This window comes from Vanacampus margaritifer, chromosome 14 (genome assembly GCF_051991255.1).
Source record: "Vanacampus margaritifer isolate UIUO_Vmar chromosome 14, RoL_Vmar_1.0, whole genome shotgun sequence".
In the NCBI taxonomy this organism is placed as follows: Eukaryota; Metazoa; Chordata; class Actinopteri; order Syngnathiformes; family Syngnathidae; genus Vanacampus; species Vanacampus margaritifer.
In genome coordinates this window covers 18,396,285-18,415,567 of record NC_135445.1, presented here as the reverse complement: position 1 = coordinate 18,415,567, position 19,283 = coordinate 18,396,285, and the positions used below count along the sequence as shown (strand labels likewise).

The window sequence follows — 19,283 nt, the reverse complement described above, 5'->3', positions numbered from 1 at the left end:
AACCAAACTTCCTAGCACTATTTTGTTGGTCAGAGAAGAACCCAAGTGATGATATCCCAAACATGCTGCCCATAGCTGGGGTTAAAGGTCTTTTTTTTCTGGCAATGCTCCTCCATGTACAAATTTCAACTTGTTTTATTTGCTGCTTATCTAAAATCCCCCCCCCCCCCCAAATAAAAAAACCCACACATAAACATGAGTTATTATAGCACACCCCCACCCATACCCCTCATCTATATATTTATGTTTCAAATTTAGGGAGCAAGAGCTGAAGGTGCAGCAAGCAAGGAGGAGTCTGGAGGAGGCACTGATGGCAAACAGCCTGGCACAGGCTGCTGAAAACAGCAAAGAGATGTCAAAAGGGAAGGCGGCTTAAAGACAAGAAGAAAATAAGACAGGTAAACATTTACTCATGAGTATTTCATGAGTTCATGAGTATTAACATAAAAAGAAACGTCCCACTGTGTCTTGTTTTATCATGTTTATCAAGAAAGTCTCACTGTGGCTTTCCCTTGTCATATTCTCTGTTCTTCTGCAGTCCATACATACCATTCCTACATACATACCATACTGTATATACTTACATACTTGTGCTCAGCCTCAGACAAATTCAGATACCTCTGGAATATTTGCATTTGTTGGAGTGAAATGTCCATTAGGAAGTTCAAATACAATTAATATTTACTCCTTGGGCCCTAATTAAAACTGCAAGCAGGTACAAACGGCCTTCTCACCCCTGGCCACGTTGGAATTAGGGCTGTTCAATTACGCAATGTCGACCCAGGACATGCTGGAGAGACTATGTCTCTCGGCTGGCCTTGGAGCGCCTTGGGATCCCGCTGAAGGACCTGGTTGAAGTGGCTGGGGAAAGTCTGGGTTTCCCTCCTAAAGCTGCTGGCCCCGAGACCCACCCCCGAATAAGCGTTAGTAAATGGATGGATGGATAGATGGATGGAAGGTAAACTACAATCGGGGCTGCTTTGTAAAAATTCATAGGAGTTTTTAAAAATTCACACAACTCTTTGCCAGACCTGATGTGTGTTTCATGAGTTTTAGCCCAGGTTTAGACCTTCAAAAAAAGCATAATTTTTGGGGGGCAAACAGTGCATTGCCACGGTAACAGCGTGCGCCAAAAATAAAACACTTTGAACAAAATTTCACCTTTTTCATCTTTAGATGAAAGACCCAAAGTATGAAGACGATTGGATAAATTATCTTGGCCTTCGAGAAGTTTATTGCAATTTGACATCCGTAAAAGGTCAAAATGGGGTAAAATTCCAAAGTAGCCAAAACTCAAAATGGCAAACTTCCTGTTTGATTTACAGTTTGCCGCAGAAAGACTTCTTTGTAGGTCTTAAGCTGTTAAATATGCGTCTCAGTTTTCAAAGTTCTACGTGAAATTTACAACCCTGACTGCTTTGTAAATATATATACATATATATATACATACATATATATATATAGCTATTAGGGGTGTTCGAAAAAATCGATTCAGCAATATATTGCGATATTACAGCGCGCAATTCTCGAATCGATTCGATGTGCAGCCGAATCGATTTTTAAACATACATTTTTTATGGGAATATTCAACAAAACGTCTTACTTAGGGTTAGGATTCACATATTAAGCATGGAAGAATGTTATATTAATGGAACATTAAGCCTTATTATTTTATTTCAGTGCTGTTCAAACATGAAATAGACTGCAACCTGTTTGCTAAATGCAGTGGCTCAGTTATAAGCCTGAATTTTCAGATAGATGAATAAATTTTCATACAAATCTTACAGTGTACATGTACAAATTTACTGGTTAGTATTTTCTAAATTTGAGTAAAAAAATAAATAAATCGCAATAATCAATTTGTAGGGATTAATCGGCATTGATTTGTGACCTATAAATCGTGATACAAATCGAATAGCCAGGTACTAGGCAATTCACACCCCTAATATATATATATATATATATATAGATGTAGATATAGATAGATATAGATACATGTATAATTTTAAAAAACACATTCACACAATAACCCTTAAAAATATAGGCTAAATCATTTTTGCTATCCTTTTTGCTAACCTAGGTGCATCCAAGTTTCATGTGTTTTCAGCCAGGTTTAGACCAAACAGCATAATTTTCCCTTGCAAACAGCGCATTCCCAAAGCAACAGCGTGAAACGAAATGGAAAGCTTTGAACAATTTTACATCTTTAGCATCTTTAGATCTAACACCCAAAGTTGAAAGATGATTGGAAAAATTCTGTAGGAGTTATTTAAAGTATGACCTCTATAGAAGGCCAAAAATGGAACCAAATTCCCAAATCAAATCAAAATGGAGTTGTTGTCTGTTAATAGTTGCCAGGGTCACTATGGAAACAAAAACACACAGAAGGAAGAGGACGAGTTTGGGAATGTTCTGATCAGGTGAACTTTTGCTTGTTGCTGCTCTAGTTTACAGCAAAATAGCAACATGTTCAAGAACCTAAGTGGACGTTCTCCAAAATTGATAAAAAGATGAGAATAAAACTGCTGCTAAAATGCTGACAACAACATTGAAGGGGCTGCAGGAATTTGTCGCAAACGTTATCTTATTATTATGTGTGGCCTAACGGAAGCTTTATCTTACAAAAATACAAAAAAAACATCCAAGCCCAGGCACATGTTGCAGAAACACACTTGAATTCTCTCAAACATCTGGGAGAATGTGTTCTGGTCTGACAAAAAATTCTAAAATGTTTCTTCCACACGCAACGTTGCTCATCACAGAAAGAACACTATACCTACAGTGACACATGGGTGGTGGCAGCATCATGGTTTGGGGCTACTTTTCTTACAGTTTTTTCCGATTACATAAACACTCAAACAAAAGAATTCCATAATTATCAACACCTTACAATGAAGGAGCAAAACATTGGACCAGATTTTCACCACTATAAACACAAAGTCAGGTTGAGGAAGAACTGAAATAGGAGAACGTCCTAAAAGAAGAAGAGGACCAAATTTGTCAAACAAAATTTGTGCAACCCTATTTGATAATGCCATCAACCATGAATTGATGCTGAGGCAGGCCTTCCAACACGACAATGGGTTAAAAAAAAAATACAATGAGAATATTGCCTACGATGTTGATGAAATTTGCTGGTCAGATTTAACTAGGCCAGGGGTAAGGCAACCCCAGTCCTAGAGATCCGCAGTCTTGCGTGTTTTAGATATCTCCCTCAAATGATCAACGCATCAGCAAGGTCTGGAGAAGCCTGATAAGGATCATCACCTATGTTGGACAAGGGAGACATCTAAAACACATAGGACTGCCACTCTCTGGGACCAGAGTTGCCTACCCCTGAACTCGGCGATTCATTTAATTTATTTTATTCTTTCTTTCTTTCTTTTTTAAACATTAAATTTAACCTGTATTTTTATTTGTCTATTTTCTGGGCTTACAGTGTTGGGACACATTTTGTTGTGATTGTCTATCTTGACTGATTTTGGTTGTATGAAGACAGATGAATCCTATTTTCAGATTAATCCTATTATCAATAGCTTGTGGCATTGATCTTGTGTTTGACTAATTTACTATATTGTGTATTTGTACTTTCTTTGTGTACTTCACTTACTGTAACTGGAAAAGTTGATTAAGTAAAACATTGCCGTGTGTGATATTTCCAGGGTTCCGGCTGACATGATCCTCATGTATAAAAGGGGATGGTAGACGTTTTTTTGGTGCGCACTGTTATGCTTAGTGCTTTTCAACGTCTAAAGTTGGGCACCTCTGGCTTTTCTCAGCCTCCTACTGAGTGTGGTCTCTCTCCGATAGACTTCTCAACCGAGTCTTTTTGGATTCCGGAATCTCATCTTTTTTTGACAGACCTTCATTCCTGCTGTTCCAATTCTAGTGTTTATCCTCGGCGGACGGCCGTGCCCTGGCAAATGTGGTTTCTGAATCCTATTGGTTTGGACCGTATGCCTAATGTAGAGTATTCTGTGGCTTCACTCATCGTCTCCCCGGAGGAAGCCCTTAGAGAGGCTGTGAGATGCCCTGGACCTCAGTGGCGCTTGATGGACGCACTGGTCACTAAGTCGTACAACGTGGCGACAGTGGTAGCTGGCCAACGCCCAGGCGCATCTCCTACTTGCTTTCTCCGCAGCTTTGAGAGACAACGAAGTAGATGAGGCTACATTGTCACAGATGCCCGTGGGGTTTGCCCCTCTGGCTGAGGGCCCCATGGTCAGCCCCGAGCTTCACAAACCACGCCCCGTCCCTCCCGGACCCCTAAATCCGGGAAGGACGGAGCGTGGTTTGTGAGCCCAAGGGGCCGGCAGTCGGTTACTTTTCCTGTCGCCAGCTCAACTACTGGCTTGCCTTCGCTTCGGACCCATGGGTGCTTTCAACGTTGTCTCATGGATACAGGATTCAGTTCCGACACCAGACCCCCTCTCTCCATCCGGGTCAGAGAGACTGTCATCAGTGACCCAGAAAAGGCACTAGCTCTAGATCAAGAGCTAGCAACCCTCCTCGCCAAGTCCGCTATCGAAGCAGTGGATCAATTGGCTTGTCCAGGGGGATTCTACTCCCCCTACTTCCTCATTCCAAAAAGGACAGGCGGATTACGCCCTATCTTGGATCTCAGAGGTCTCAACCGTTACCTCAGGGTGTTGCCCTTCCGTATGCTGACAACGTCGCCCGTGTTCAGGACGATCACCCGAGGGGAATGGTTCACCTCAATCAATCTGAAGGACGCTTCCTTCCACGTCCCCGTTGCTCCTCAGCACAGGTAGTTTCGCTTTGCCTAAAGGGGTTGTCACTGACAGCTCAGGGTACTCCCATTCGGGCTATCACTCTTTCCCAGAGTGTTCACACGTGTAGTGAAGGCGGCACTTGCACTACTGCAGTCGAGGGGCATGAAGTTGCTCCCTTATTTGGACGACTGGCTGATATGCGCACTGTCCAGGGATCAGGCAATCCGAGAAACGTCTACGCTTCTACAGCATGTGCAACCTGGAAAAGTCCTCTCTTGTTCCCTCTCAGTAGACTCTGTTCATCGGAATGTCGTTGGACACCAACTCCATGACTGCTCGACCATCCCCACAGAGGGTCGATGATGTGCTACACCTTATCTCTCTCTATCGTGCCAATGGGAGGCTGCCTTGTGTCCTTTTTCTGCGTCTGCTGGGCAAGTTAACGTCCCTGACGGCACTTGTGCCACTGGACCTGCTGTCACTGCGACCATTGCAACGGTGGCTGCTCCGCTTCTGGCTCAACTCGCTGCTAGACTGTCGGAAGTGTCTCCGAGTGGTTAGTCGGTTCATGGGTGCTCTCGCACCTTGGGGTCGCCGGTCTGTTCTATTAGTGGGAGTCCCATTGGGGGTGCTAGACACATGTCACAAAGTTGTCACCACCGATGACAGCCTGAGTGGATGGGGTATAGTTTGGCAACACAGGACAGCTCAAGACCGGTGGTCTGCAGGGGACAGATCGCTGTACAATGTGGCTGGAGCTGTGGGTGGTGTCTGTCCCTTTGTGGCAGGGCGCCATGTCCTGGTACGATCGGACAACACCTCCACACGGATGCTTCTCAGATGGGCTGCCCCCCATCTTGCCAGCGTGCGAGCCATGTTTCTCTGGGGCATTGTCAACCAGTCAGCGGGTTCCCTCTCCTGCCGTCGCCCGCCTCAGGGGGATTGGCGTCTCCACCCGGAGGTCGTGAGCGCCATTTGGAGTCACTTCGGAAAAGCGTCCTTCTGGAGGGTCTCACGTTGTTGCTGGTGGTCCCTCTTTGGCCAGCCAAGACTTGGTTCCCTCTCCTCCGCAGTGTCTGCTCCTCCGAATTGTGGATCCTGCCCAGTCGGTTGGATCTACTGTCCCAACAGCGGGGTCAGATTTGGCATCCCGATCCCCGCCGGCTCCATCTGTGTGTCTGGCCGCTGAGGGTCGAGACCCATTGCTGACTGAGTGCTCGTTTTCTGTTCAGCATGCCATCCTTAATGCCAGTGCTCCGTCCACTCATTCGCTGTATGCTAACAGGTGGAAGCTTCTTTACAGAGTGGTGTGCAAGTTGCAGGAGGGATCCTGTGACGTGCCCTATTCCCACTGTTCTAGAATTCCTCCAATCAGTTTACGATAAGGGGCGTTCCTCTTCTACGATCAAGGTCTACGTGGCGGCCATTTCGGCTTGCCATTTTGCAGTAGATGGCAAGTCTGTGGGCTGCCATAGCCTAGTGGCCTCCTTCCTCAAGGGTGCCCTTCGCCTTCGTTCTAGGACCCCGCCTCGAGTCCTCGCCTGGGACCTTCGTCTGGTGCTTGACACACTGTGTAGGTCCCCTTTAGAGCTGTTGACCGAAGGGGAACTTCACTGGCTGTCTTGCGAGATGGCGTTTCTACTTGCGACAGCATCCGCTAAGCAGGCGGGGGAGCTACACGCCCTATCTGTTAGCCCCGAATGCCTTGGCACCCCAAAGTTTTGTCTGGCTCTCAAGCCAACCTTCCTATTCGTCTCAATCGTTTTGCTCCGCCGTCGACGAATGGGGATGACGCTCCAGGTCTTTGATGTCCTGTGAGGGCGCTCCGCTCTTATTTGGATGCTACGTCATGTTTCCGTATGTCGACCCAGCTTTTTGTGTCTAACGACGGCCCAAATAAAGGAGCTGCTGTGTCCAAGCAACGCCTCTCCCATTGGATTGGGAAGGTGATCTGGCAGTCGTACCAGGTCTCTCACCCTCCTCCTGGGGTGCACAGTCACTCCACCAGGAGTGTGTCTACGTCATGGGCAGTTCTGAAAGGAGTGCCCTTGGAGGACGTCCATGCAGCTGCTTCCTGGTTGTTGCCTTGCAGGTCTCCAGATTTTACAGTTTGGATGTCACCTCTCCTCATCCACTGGATGTGGTTCGCTGGTATTTGGCGTTCCGTGCTGTTTCAGCGGGAGGGACGAAATAGAACGACAATTACGTATGTAACTACGGTTCTATGAGTCCCGAACGACCGCCAGTATTTCTTGTCACTCAGAGCCCTTATGTTGATTTGCGCGAAAAGGTTCTGAGAGACTCGGTTCTGGACCGGAAATGTCCTTTTATGAATTCTTTCTCGAGTGACGCATGCGTGTGGGGGATTTCCGTGCTGTTTCAGCACTGCCACCTGGCGGTCGTTCGGGACTCATAGAACCGTAGTTACCTACATAACTGTCGTTCTTATGAGTTATGACACATGTGTATGTCATATGGCAACATAAGATGGTTTATATACATGCGTTTAGAGTTTTGACAAGAGTGATTCATTTTGCACAGCATTTGAGATGTTCTGCATCTCATGTATATGGTTGTGCTAATTGTGTGTAGTGTTTTTGAAATCCGAGCCCTGTTTTGTATTTCGTGCTTACGCAATCGTAAAAAACTGTAAGATGGGGACTTTATCAAGGTGGAGGGAAATATGAACAGTTGCATTGAACTGTATGGTGATCTGACAAAGACTGCGCAGATGTCCTCAAAATCTGACATTTTTGCAAAGAAAGGGCAAATACTGCTATATCAAGACGTGCCACGCTGACACTCGGTGAGGCAGTATTATTTTGAAGGTGTCCAAATTTATCCAACCAGGTCATTATAAACTTTTTATATTTCCCCTTAATAGATTTAATTAAAAGCTATATGTGTTGTGGCACATCTGTTGCAATACAACATTGGCAGCAGACAGAAGATGTGTGTGTTGTTAAATGGATTGTGTGTGTGTGTGTGATGTTTACTCTAAAAGCCGACAGATAAGAAGGAGTTTTTAAAGCACATTTGTTTTCTGTGGAAGGAAAATAGTCGATTAATTCAGATTTATGCAGATTGGCTGGTTGGAATTCGATTGGGCAAAAGAGCCGCTGAGAGTCGAGGAGTGATTACTAATGGCTTTTTATAACTGGACCAGAGTGGGCAGTGGCCAGCTAATGTGTGTCTCCTGGGTTGTGTAGCAAGAGTTTTAAATCTTAGCTGTAATCACACACACACACTGTTTGCATCCTGTTGCTTCCTGCTCCTTTTCAGTATTTATGTTGGTTTTAAGCTGCAGTTGGTTCTTACCATCTGTTGTGATTCATTATGATGTGCTCTGTCTTGTGTAAACGAGCCAGTAGGTGGCAATGGCAACCTAGCACTACGTCAATACAGCTTAATTAAAAATATTTAGAATAAAGCACAGTGTCATCGTTTTAGTCACCACATAAAATATTCATAACTAAGATATCAGTAGGAAATGCTACAGCATAGTTGAGTTATTTTAATATCAACAAAAGTAAAACTCAACTTTAGTATTATAGCACTTTAATAATAACCGTAGGTTTAATAAAGTGTTCTACATAATCTTAATTAACTAAATAAAATATTCCTTTCTAATTAAAATGTAGAAGAGCGCTCTTCTACATTTGCATTTATCAAACGGGGTGGAGAGTTTCATTCCCTCTTTTTGCACGTGTGAAGCTGTAAGTTAGTAATGGATGAATGAAGCTTCATGAAGCATTGTGATATATTTTTTGACTGCTCTAGATGGTGCTCTTGGTTTAAATATAAAGGCTAGTGCTATGGAAATGGATACAATTTCCACTGCATCTTTAAACCAAGAGTGCCATCTATAGGAGTAAAAAAATATCACAAGTGCTTCATGAAACTTCATTTTCCCATCACCACTGTAAGTAGATTAGAGGGAGAAGCAAGATTGAAGTCTCCATTGAACAGTATGCGAGTGCCGGGATCACGTATCAATGACCGAAACACCAAAATTGTAATCTCGTAATCACAGTGTGTATGATGTCACCAGTTGATTTTTAAAGTAAACAAACTGTAGTTTTCTTATAGTTGACGGTTTGTCCAATTCTCCTGTGCTCCTAGCTCCTCGCCATTGTAACATCAAGTGGCGAAAATCCTAATAATATTGATAGTCTAAGGTCAATAAAAATGGAGCTGTTGTAAACATGGTGCTGGTGAAGGGTGCATACAATAAGTGTCGATACTGTCTGTCAAAGACTGTCACGGCCAAAAAAACACTGAAAACAGTCCTCCATGGATTTACATGACACACAATGAACATCAAATGGTAAAAAAGATTAGTGAGAAAATTAACAGAGCTGTTGTGACAGGCTGCCAACTTACAGGCGCGTTCTTTCATCCAAAACAGTACTACATTTTTTTATTCAGTAAATTTTGAATAGAGGCTCTTTTAGTACTCTGGACCTAAATCTCCCATAAACCATGGAGTCTTATTCATTCTTAAATCTTTATTTCAATTTTAAATGTGGACGAAGTGCAAAAACATTTTTATTTTCAAATGACTTATGTAAACATTTTTATGTACAGATAATTCTAATAAAATGTCTTGCATGACCTACCAAATTTTAAGAAATTTGCCCTTGTTGTTTGTTGGTTCAACTAAAACCAGGTTGATACATATTTTCTATTTTCCGTTCTAATGTGTTCTGTCCACTGGAGCTTGCTATTATTGTCATGGAAATAGGTAAAGAAAAATGCAAACCTAACAATAAATTATGTAGGGTAAATTTGACTCTATCTAGAGTGGGACCAAATAGACTCAGTTTTAGAGTAATATTTACACTTGGAAGAGAGTAAAATAAAGAATTGAAAAAAAATTAAATAAAGGTTACTCAAGGTTAAGGAAAGAACTCACGACCTTCAGTGTGGGCGACTGCCACACTACCCACCTAAGCTATGCCCCTCTTACTCTTTACTCTTATCCAAGAGTTACAAAGATTCCAGCTGACATGAGCGATATACTAACACACAGCAGGAGCTGTGTGGCTCACGGAGTACATCGGCTGTCTCCCAAGCTGAAGGTTATGAGTTTGTTTCTCAACCCTTGAGTGACTTTTTTTTCTTTCAATTCTTTATTTTACTCTCTTCCAAGTATAAATATTACTCTAAAACGGAGTCTATTTGGTCCCACTTAAAATAGAGTCAAATTTACTGGTCATGTGGTATTTTTTTTTCATCACTGTACAGAGTATATTAAAAAAAAAAAAATACCAAAGACTGAAAGGACACATGGTACTGACACATTATGTAAATTGCTTTGTCTTCAAGTGTTTTTGAAGCAGAAAATGAAAATCCTGTTGTCTGTAAGCAGTAATTTTAAAATAAAAACTAAATGTACCCTTGTATTCTTGGAGCAGCAGTAGTTATGAAATTACTGATTTAATGCAATACTCATTCTCCACTATGTGCAGATGCAAACATTTTAGAGGTCTTTTTATTGAAATTGTCCAAATAGATATATGGTACTGCATATACATTGTCCCATTGAGTCCAATAAGACAAAAGTAAACTCTGAAACAACATGAGTGTGGTTTCCATTAAATACTGGTACGCAAACGACAATAAAGCTAATTAATCTTTTTTTTTTACTCTAGGGAAAAAGGGATTGAGGAAGTGTTCACTAAATGCTTGGTTTTCCTTTTAAATGTACAGGCTGGCTTTTTATCTGATTGAGACTAAGATGCCCGCTGCTGACTTGGAAAAGACTGAGACGCTTTTGATAGAAAAAATATCAAATATTCACGCTCAGTGTGTTTGTGTGAGAGGGAGATTATTGGCTGTATATCTTGTAATTTCCCAAAGAAGCTGATTCAGACTCCTTCAGCATTTCTCAGCTCTTAGTAATTAGTGGTTGTTGAGAACAATTATCTCCTTCAAAAGCCTTTCATAAGGCCGATAACCACTGAGTGCATGTCTGCTGTCAGTCATCTGAATTGCCTCGATTGCACAGCAGATTATCAGGGTTTAGTAATTATTAGGAAGTAATTAAGACCCAGCTGGGGATTGTTGATCTTAAATGTTAAATTATTGAAACACAGAAAATATTGTGCAGCAGAGACAATGGCATATTATAACAGAAAAACAATGAAGCATTATAACGCCCATTTAGTGGATGCTGCAGCTCGCTGAAAATAAAATGGTCATCACAAACAAGAAATTGAAAATTAAACACTCATAAGGTCAACATGAATTGAATCAGCGTGAAACTTTGGCAAGGTGATTGAAACTTATATAGCGGGGATTCAAACTTCAATAGATGAGGTATTCAAACTTGAATGGGTGCTTTTAATTTAGAGATTCAGCTTGAGAGTATGACATGGCACCAAACACAAAGAAGGGGGACTCCACTGAAGACAGAATGATTTTTATATTTCCTAAGATTCCCCGGAGACAAGCAGTTGTAATTATAGCCCAACCACCGTTGTTAATGCACTCAAAGGGAGGAGGTGTCAGAGGGTTAATGGGGAAGCTAATGGTTAGCGTGAAGGCTCTCCACATTCATTTAGCTTTTTTTCCCCTTAGAAGCTCATGTTTATTGTTCTGCAGTATGTCTTCAGGCTGTCTGTTACTGAGTGTTTTCATTAAGTGTGTTTTAAGCATTGGAACGACTCATTTTGGCTTGAGTGGAGTGTTAAAAGTAGAGGGAAGTTATTTTCCGAGGCATAAAGAAGTTTCCTCACAAGTTTACCTTTTGATGTTAATGGAAGATGCCAGAAAAAATCATAGATTATTTAATAGTCACACCCATGACTAGACTGATGTTTCTGTAGTGGTTGTACTGTAGTGTAATATGTATGAACATGTAAACTTAAGGCAGGCTAAGGAATTCCACTCCTCCACTGCTTCTGGAATGGTACGAGTGTGTTATTCTTTAAAACCCGTGGAGGTAAGGGAAAATAATACATTGAATTGAATTTGCTACCATATTGTTCAGAATCAGTTGCAGTACATAAACAGGTTCTAAAATTAAATTTTTAACCTTGAGACATTATGATTAATTATTATTAAATTAAATAGTGGTTCACTTGCATGGCGTCCAGCATGGGTTCTGCATTGGCAACCACACTATGTTATAGGACAGCTTTCCTCCAAAGCCAGCTGTTTGGATGGAAAGAATTTCTGTTTATTGTCTTGATAAGCAGCATTGAGGAAAAAAACTTTTAAAAAATTACATATATTAGTGGTGCAACGGATCACAAAAGTCACAGTTCGATTCACAGATTTAAGTCACGGATCGGATCGTTTTTCTGATCAGCAAAGAAAAGGGAAAAAAAGATAAATAGTACTTTGCTCGCATTTATTTTGTAAAGCACTTTTTCCATTAAAAAAAATCTATTCAAAATGCCAAATATAGCCGTGTAGAATTTAGTGTCTTCATTTATTTTGTAAAATGCCTTTTCCCATTATATATATATATATATATATATATATATATATATATATATATATACTGTATATATATATATATGTATATATATATATATATTTAATGGACAAAAGTGCTTTATAAAATAAATGAAGACAAAGTTCTATGCATTTTTTTTAAATATTATAATAATTTTATATATATTTACTAATAATAATTATGAAAAGACCTCAATGTGCAATTTAATGCACTTACCAGCCGGCAGCCAGACACTCGTTGGTCATGCTAACAGCTAGCCGCTAACCACTCACGTCGGAAACTTCTGCCGTATCAAACAATGACGGCGTAATTAATAAGCGGTTTCTTAGCGTCCTAAATTAGCAATTAAACATGAGTTTGGGATAGTGTTGTGTTGATGTTGGTCGCAACTACAATGTCAATCAACCACAATACAGAAACGTCTAAAAGGGAAGTCAAGCTAGTCATCACACCTTGACGTGGGCGAACTGCAAAGTAGAAGAGTACTAAGGCTATTTGCATTGCCGTCAATGTATTACTGTATTTGGTCAACTTTATTTTGAAGTTAGGCTTAGTGTGTTACATTGAGCACGTTTCCACTTCCTTGACATGTCAGAATGGTATCAACTGTAAATGCGCACTCCCCCTCCACCAACCAATCCGCGGATCGGCGTGATCCTAACCGTGGGGCCTGGTCCGAACCGACCACGGATCAATGATGATCCGTGGCACCACTAATATACATACGTAACAGTTACAATCTCAGTAACGCATATTACCATACAATGCATTGTAACATTATTGGGACCTATAAAATACATCTTGCTAGGATCTATGGTATTCCTTAACTCAGCTATGTTCACTTCCAATTCACCCAGTGTTTCTGTCATTGGGTCCCACCATCATCATGGTCTTGCTATACCATAATTGCCGGACCTGTTAATGACTTTTGATGCATTATTGAACATTGAATTATTATAGTTGGACCAGTGATGCCACTCATCGTGTGTACATGTCATTCACTACTTTCGGGTATTCTCCAAGTCAGCCAAGTGCCCACTTCACGGCGCAGATGCATGTGGAGAATTTGCTAGCAACTAGCACTACACATTTAAAGCAAATTAAAATAGCCGCTTTAATTGGCCATGATTGAAGTCCGCTGTGACCACTTCAGGGATGTGATTTTTCCGCTAATTCGCGGAATTCCGCTTTTTTTATCTCCCCCCCAAAAAAAAAAAAATTTGATTTTTTTTATTTTATTATTATTTTTTTTTAATTTAGTAGTTCATTGTGTATGCACATGACTCCGACAGATAACATCTTCTGCTATAACAAAGACATTTGTGGTATGCTCTAATATGAGTTACTTTTCATTTGGTCATGATACAATTATTTGTTCATGAAATTTGAACTCTTCAACATTATTTATGTGTTAACTTAGTAATCACATTAGTTAGATATGATGATATTCTCAGTGATAGTTTTTAAAAGCAAAGGCAGTCCAATGTTTTTGAATGTGACTGATTTTGAGTTGACTAAAACTGCCATTTTATATGGGATAGTTCAATATACATTGAAAATTTATGCTGTTGTTTTGTCTATTTCTTTGTCATGTGAGTGCATTGAAAGTACTTAAAAACACGGAAAACCCATGAGCTCCGGGGGGCGGCTAAATTTTCAGATAATTTCACTTTGGTCAAATCACATCCCTGCCACTTTCACTGGTCTGTGCTTATCTGTGATTTATGTCGGTTTTGAAAACAGGGCCCATAATGTTTGTTGTGCTTGTTTAAACTCTACAAGATAGCAGGGATGCCATGGAAATGTTGAGAACTAAAGAAAAGACTTATAGTACGCTTAAAACAGGACTTTACTTAATATTTGTATGTCAACCTCTTCCACACAATTGCATTCTGAAGCTCAACACTAAAATATAACATATAATAAAGTAGAACATGACTCAGTTAAGTTATTCTGTGTGTATATGTTATATTCTGCCTTATTACTAAAATGTCTTCAATTTGAACCCTTGGTTGATTATACACACTATCAGTCACAATATCTCAATTCTGTGCCTCTGTCTACAGATTTGTTCCCCAGCCTCAGGTTTATCATGCTCTTCATCTGGACCGAAACACCAAACCAACAAAATTGTTGCAACGTTCCATTTCCGACAAGTCTTTCCTCTAGGTGACGCCACACCGGATACAACATTAGGGAAGAATGACATTAACAGGAAAACAAAAGGTGTAGCAACACAAGTAACAGCAACAGTTGTAGCAACAGAGAGTGCTTCGCTGAAACAGGAAAAAGAGCAAGCCTCTGAAGGCCTCAGTGATCAAAACGTTCCATGAACTTTTAAATAAGCTCTTATTGTGTGTCCGTTTTAAACTTTTAAAGTATTTTTTTAATGAGCAATCTCAATGAGCATCACCGTCATATTATTTGAAATCAGGTTGCAAACTGCTGGACGGCCTTTGCTAACTGCTTAACTCTCCCTGTGCTCTTTGATGACTTGTGATGTCTGAATTTTGTTCAGATAAAATCATGGTTTTTCATTCAATAATGAATTTACATGAATATGAAAAAGCACGCTTATTTAATTCAAATTTTATACCTTGACAGAACAGTCATGTACATTTTTAGGACTGGCTTAAATAAATGATTATATTTGCAAATATTTGTTGTCTGTTGATGTATCCAACTTTGTCTCAATGTACACTGTAGAGTCCTTTCCATGTAATTGTTCTGGTCATATGTATGTTTCAAGGTACGGTATGCCCTGCGTTGTTTGATTTTATTTTCATGGCTAAAAGCAGAAAATGGCTCATAGTTTGTACAGCAAAATATTTGGAATGTAATTGTACAGTAACCACTTAAATCTAATTTAAACATTTTAGTGTGCATGTCCAGCAGTCTAGGCATATGGTCTTTCAATTCTCAAATGTTTTAAGGCATAACTGAAGTATGAATAACTTACTGGTTTTGTCAAGGTTTATTTAAATAAAGTTGTATGCCATCTGCATAACAGTGGAGGCAAACAATGTTTTCTAATACCGCAAAACATGTAAAAACTGAGCATTACTGGTTGAAGCACATACAAAATGTATGTATTAAACCCAGATTGAGCCAAAGAACCTGCCAGCTTTGCTCTGTTGCGTATACTAATGAGACCGTGATGGTATTTTAAATTCTTGCTTCATTGACCGTGTGTCATAAAGGCTTTGCAGACAATTGAGCAATTGTTCCAAGGCTCAATGACCACCTACTTGCACCTTATGGAATGGGCCATTCGACTTTTCTGCTTTCAATAAAACTTGTTTTGTATCACACTTTTCAAAACTAGTTGCGTACAACAACAATTTAAAAAATAGTAATAAAAGTGATAAATACAGTACCTATCTCACAAAGGTGAGTACATGCCTCACATTTCTGCAGATATTGGGACAAAACTGAAGAAATGACACTGTAACACAAAGAAAAGTAGTGTACAGCTTATATAACTGTTAATTTATGGTTCCCTCAAAATAACCCAAAATACAGCCATTATTAGCTTAACCCTTGGCAAACGGGTGCACCATTCATTAACAATTCAGTTTCAAAAAGTAATTCAAAACAAGAAAAGGAAATGTACTAAATTCGATCACTGTTTTAATAAAACTAAAAATCACAAACTTCACATGGCTGAATTTATTGCAGCTACCATGGGACTGATCCCTGCTCACTGACCACAAGCGTGGATGTGAGTGTGAATTGATGGCTAAAACCACCGTGTAGAATTTGTACATGTTTCCTGCCACATTCTAAAAACAAACAGGCCAGGTTAACTGATGACTCTAATGAATGTAGTCTAATAGAGACAAACAGATATAGAATGGAGAACATGTGAATTAAAATTATATTAATCAGAAACAGGTTCAACCTCAACATTTAAAAATTGTGCATTGTCCTTTAACACACATAAACATTGAATTCTTTGAACGAGTAGTTTTACCAAAGTAATTGTACTTTGACTCATGTACAGTATGTGAGTACTTGTCGCATCTCTGCTCGAGTATAAGCACACAAGCCGACTGCTGGATCAATTCAGCTGCACAAACAGCAATGGTAAGAGATGAGAATGAATGACCTGATTCATCCTGAAGCCTGATGATTCACTGCAGTGGGATGTTTCATGTCTGACATTGTGACAACACTAAGGTATTGAAGGGCACCGGAGAGTATTTAAGTGAGCAGGGTTTGGTTTTCGTGTGTGTGCAAATGTAATAGGAATGTTTGCATGCACAAGATGACTGGACTAACTAATTTATATTGTCTACTATACACGGTTGTACAAGACACTTGCCATTAGTATTGGGGTATTCTCTTCAGTCAATGTACCATAAAAAAGGTGTAAAAAGTAAAATATGACAATAAATATTTTGACATGAATTGATGATACCACCTAGTCAGTGCTGGGTACAGCAGTATAGCTTTGATTATTTGATTGCTAAAAAATCTGACAATTACCCGGATTTTTTGCAAATGGGAGATATTTTTCTGCGGCTTGCCCTGTCATCCACACGTCCAAGGGGATTTTTTTCCATTAAAAACGAAGGCTTCTGAAAACTCCGGCCAAAGTGAAGATTTGCGTATTTCTCCGGCAACGCGGTCGCGTGTGTTCGTCAGTAAACGAACTCGTACGTCGTCCTCTACACACGTCACTCAATCACATACCTCAAGTTAAAAAAGAAGAAAAAGAAGGCGACGTGCATTCGCTTCCCCACCGGGGAGACCATGTTTGTATGTGTGTGTGGTGAGTGAGTGGGGGAAAAAGATGTTAAAAAAAGACAAGTGAAGCTTTTTAAGATTTTGTATTTATCCTCTTTGTCTTCCTCTATGCTCCGTTTATAATGTACTCATTGACAGTTGACAAGTATTTTTTTTAATGAATAAAAAAAAAAGTCCTGTGTGCGCTGACAGCACTGATCCGCATATATACAGATCAGCGGTTTACAATCTGTGCTTGTGTGACGTATGGTGAAGTGACGTCAAGAGTTGAGCAGTATTTGGATAATTACTGCCGCCTAGAGGCTTGGCATGCAATTCATTGTTGGCCCAATTTGTGGACGTGGCGTGGCCAGACGCAGGCATACTCTAATCCAGTGGTGTCCAAACTCGGTCCTCGGGGGCCGGTAGTCCCGCAGGTTTTGGATATTTCTCTCCTCCAACACAGCTGAAGCTCATCAGCAAGCTCTACTAAGCCTGATAACAATCCTGTTGATTGAAACAGGTGCGTTGGAGCAGGGAAACCTCCAAAACCTGCAGGACTACCGGCCCCCGAGGACCGAGTTTGGACACCACTGCTCTAATCGGATAGTATTTGGGGACCTGTTACCACCTTAAGGTCTGGCATTGTTATGAATGTACTTAAAAACGCAATAATGCCAGTCAGCTGTGGATGTTTTCTACAAACGTGGTGGTGTGGACACTATTTTTTTCTACACCCAGAGGAGGGAAATATCTGTTTTTAAAAATACCCTGCTACGTGTGTACATTGAAGCCATTACATAAACAAAGCCTTATATCCATACAGACCTCCACGACAAGCAATCTAATATTGGGAGGGGTGTCCCAACTTCTTTAATTAAGGGCCAGACACAAAAAAATTAAGGGTGCAAAGATATGCTTTGCTATTACAGCATATACTGTATGTAGCCAAGTGCGAAGGACAAGGAGGGACCTGCAGTGGGTAGTGAAGGCAACAGAGTGGGTGATTGGATCCATACAACCCCCCTCCCCACCTACCCAAGAGGCATTTAAACTGGCAGACTCCTGCAGAAAGCAAGTGGAATTATTAAGGACCACTCCTATACCAGACACTCACTTTTCTCCCACCTTCCCTCTGGAAGAAGCTACAGGACATTAAAGTCTAGAACCACGACGGTCCAAAACAGCTTTTACCACCAGGCTGTGAAATTCATCTGCAAGCCCACCTCCTCTTACCCGCAGTGCCATCTAAGGACAACCTCCTATCCCTCCTTTAACACCTGCAATACAATCAAGTGCAATACCCAAGTGTAAATAAACGACACAATTGACAAGTACTTATAATGGACACACTCCCAAATTTGTTTATCGTAAGAGTAATTGTTAGCCTTTTACTTTTATCTTCAATGCTGCTAATTGTTCATTCCCTGCCTAACCACTGAAATTCTGATGATATGTTGTATAAGAATTGCGTGGAACAATTAACTTAAAGGTATGAGAGACGATTTTGTGTCTTTTCTCAATAGTGTGCATGCGTAACACCCCCCGCTTTTTACGCAGTAAACGCCTTCTCTGGAAACTTATGCTGGCGTCTCATGTATTTGTTTCCAACCAGTAATAATTTATTTTTGTACCATAAGTACAAGTCTGTTACAGGTTGATCAATAGATTTTTAAGTGAATCAGACAACTTCATTTGTAGTAAAGTCCTCTCTAATACCTTTAAAAAAAGTAATGTTCAATTTTGATTGAGAGTCCACTGACTATATTTGTCTTTGGCCTCAAAATGACTAGCTACAGCCGTGGACTGGATAAGTCAAAGTTGGCTCATTTGCAGCTCATGCATTGATGACAATCGCAGCTCAGGGCGGCTGCATCTTGGCCGTTCCCTGGGACTCTTGGGGGGTGCTGCATTGCGGTGCTCTCCCTGGTGTCCGGGGCTCCGGGCCCGGCGACGCGGTTCAAGGCCTGTGGGCCTCCGTTCCACCCTTCCTCCTCCTCTCTGCGGCCCTGCCGCTGGCCCTTGCCCTTCTTGTCATCTCCTTCCTCCGTCCCTTCCCCCTCCCCTAGGCCGGGGGTTCCATCCATGGCCCGGGTCTCGGGGCTCCGGGGGGTTGGGTGGGGGATCTCTGGGCGGCTGGGGCTGGGTTGTGGTGGATGGCGGGGTGGATGGGGGGCGGGGGGTTGTGGGGGGAGCGGGGGCTGTGGGCCGGTGGGGTGCCTGGCGGGCCTGCCGTGCCCGTCCTGCTGCGTTGGGTTGGGGGCGCGGGCCGTGTTGGTGGTGGTGGGGGGGGGGGGGGGGGCGCTCCTGGGTTTGTCCGGGGGTTGTCCCTTGGTGCTGCCGTGGCCTGGGGGGCC

The 19,283-nt window shown here is 41.4% G+C and overlaps 1 protein-coding gene across 2 annotated transcripts in view; it reads left to right on the top strand.

Annotated features, from left to right (window-relative positions):
* The window catches only part of mbd2 (methyl-CpG binding domain protein 2), a 40,069-nt gene extending 25,212 nt beyond the window's left edge, over positions 1-14,857 (top strand). For both annotated transcript variants that reach the window (XM_077585941.1, XM_077585942.1), the window contains exons 6-7: positions 259-398; positions 14,265-14,857. In XM_077585941.1, the coding sequence (XP_077442067.1) occupies positions 259-376 (118 nt within the window). In that variant the 3' untranslated portion in view covers positions 377-398; positions 14,265-14,857. The remainder of the gene's footprint in view (positions 1-258; positions 399-14,264) is intronic.
* The last annotated feature ends 4,426 nt before the right edge of the window (positions 14,858-19,283 follow it).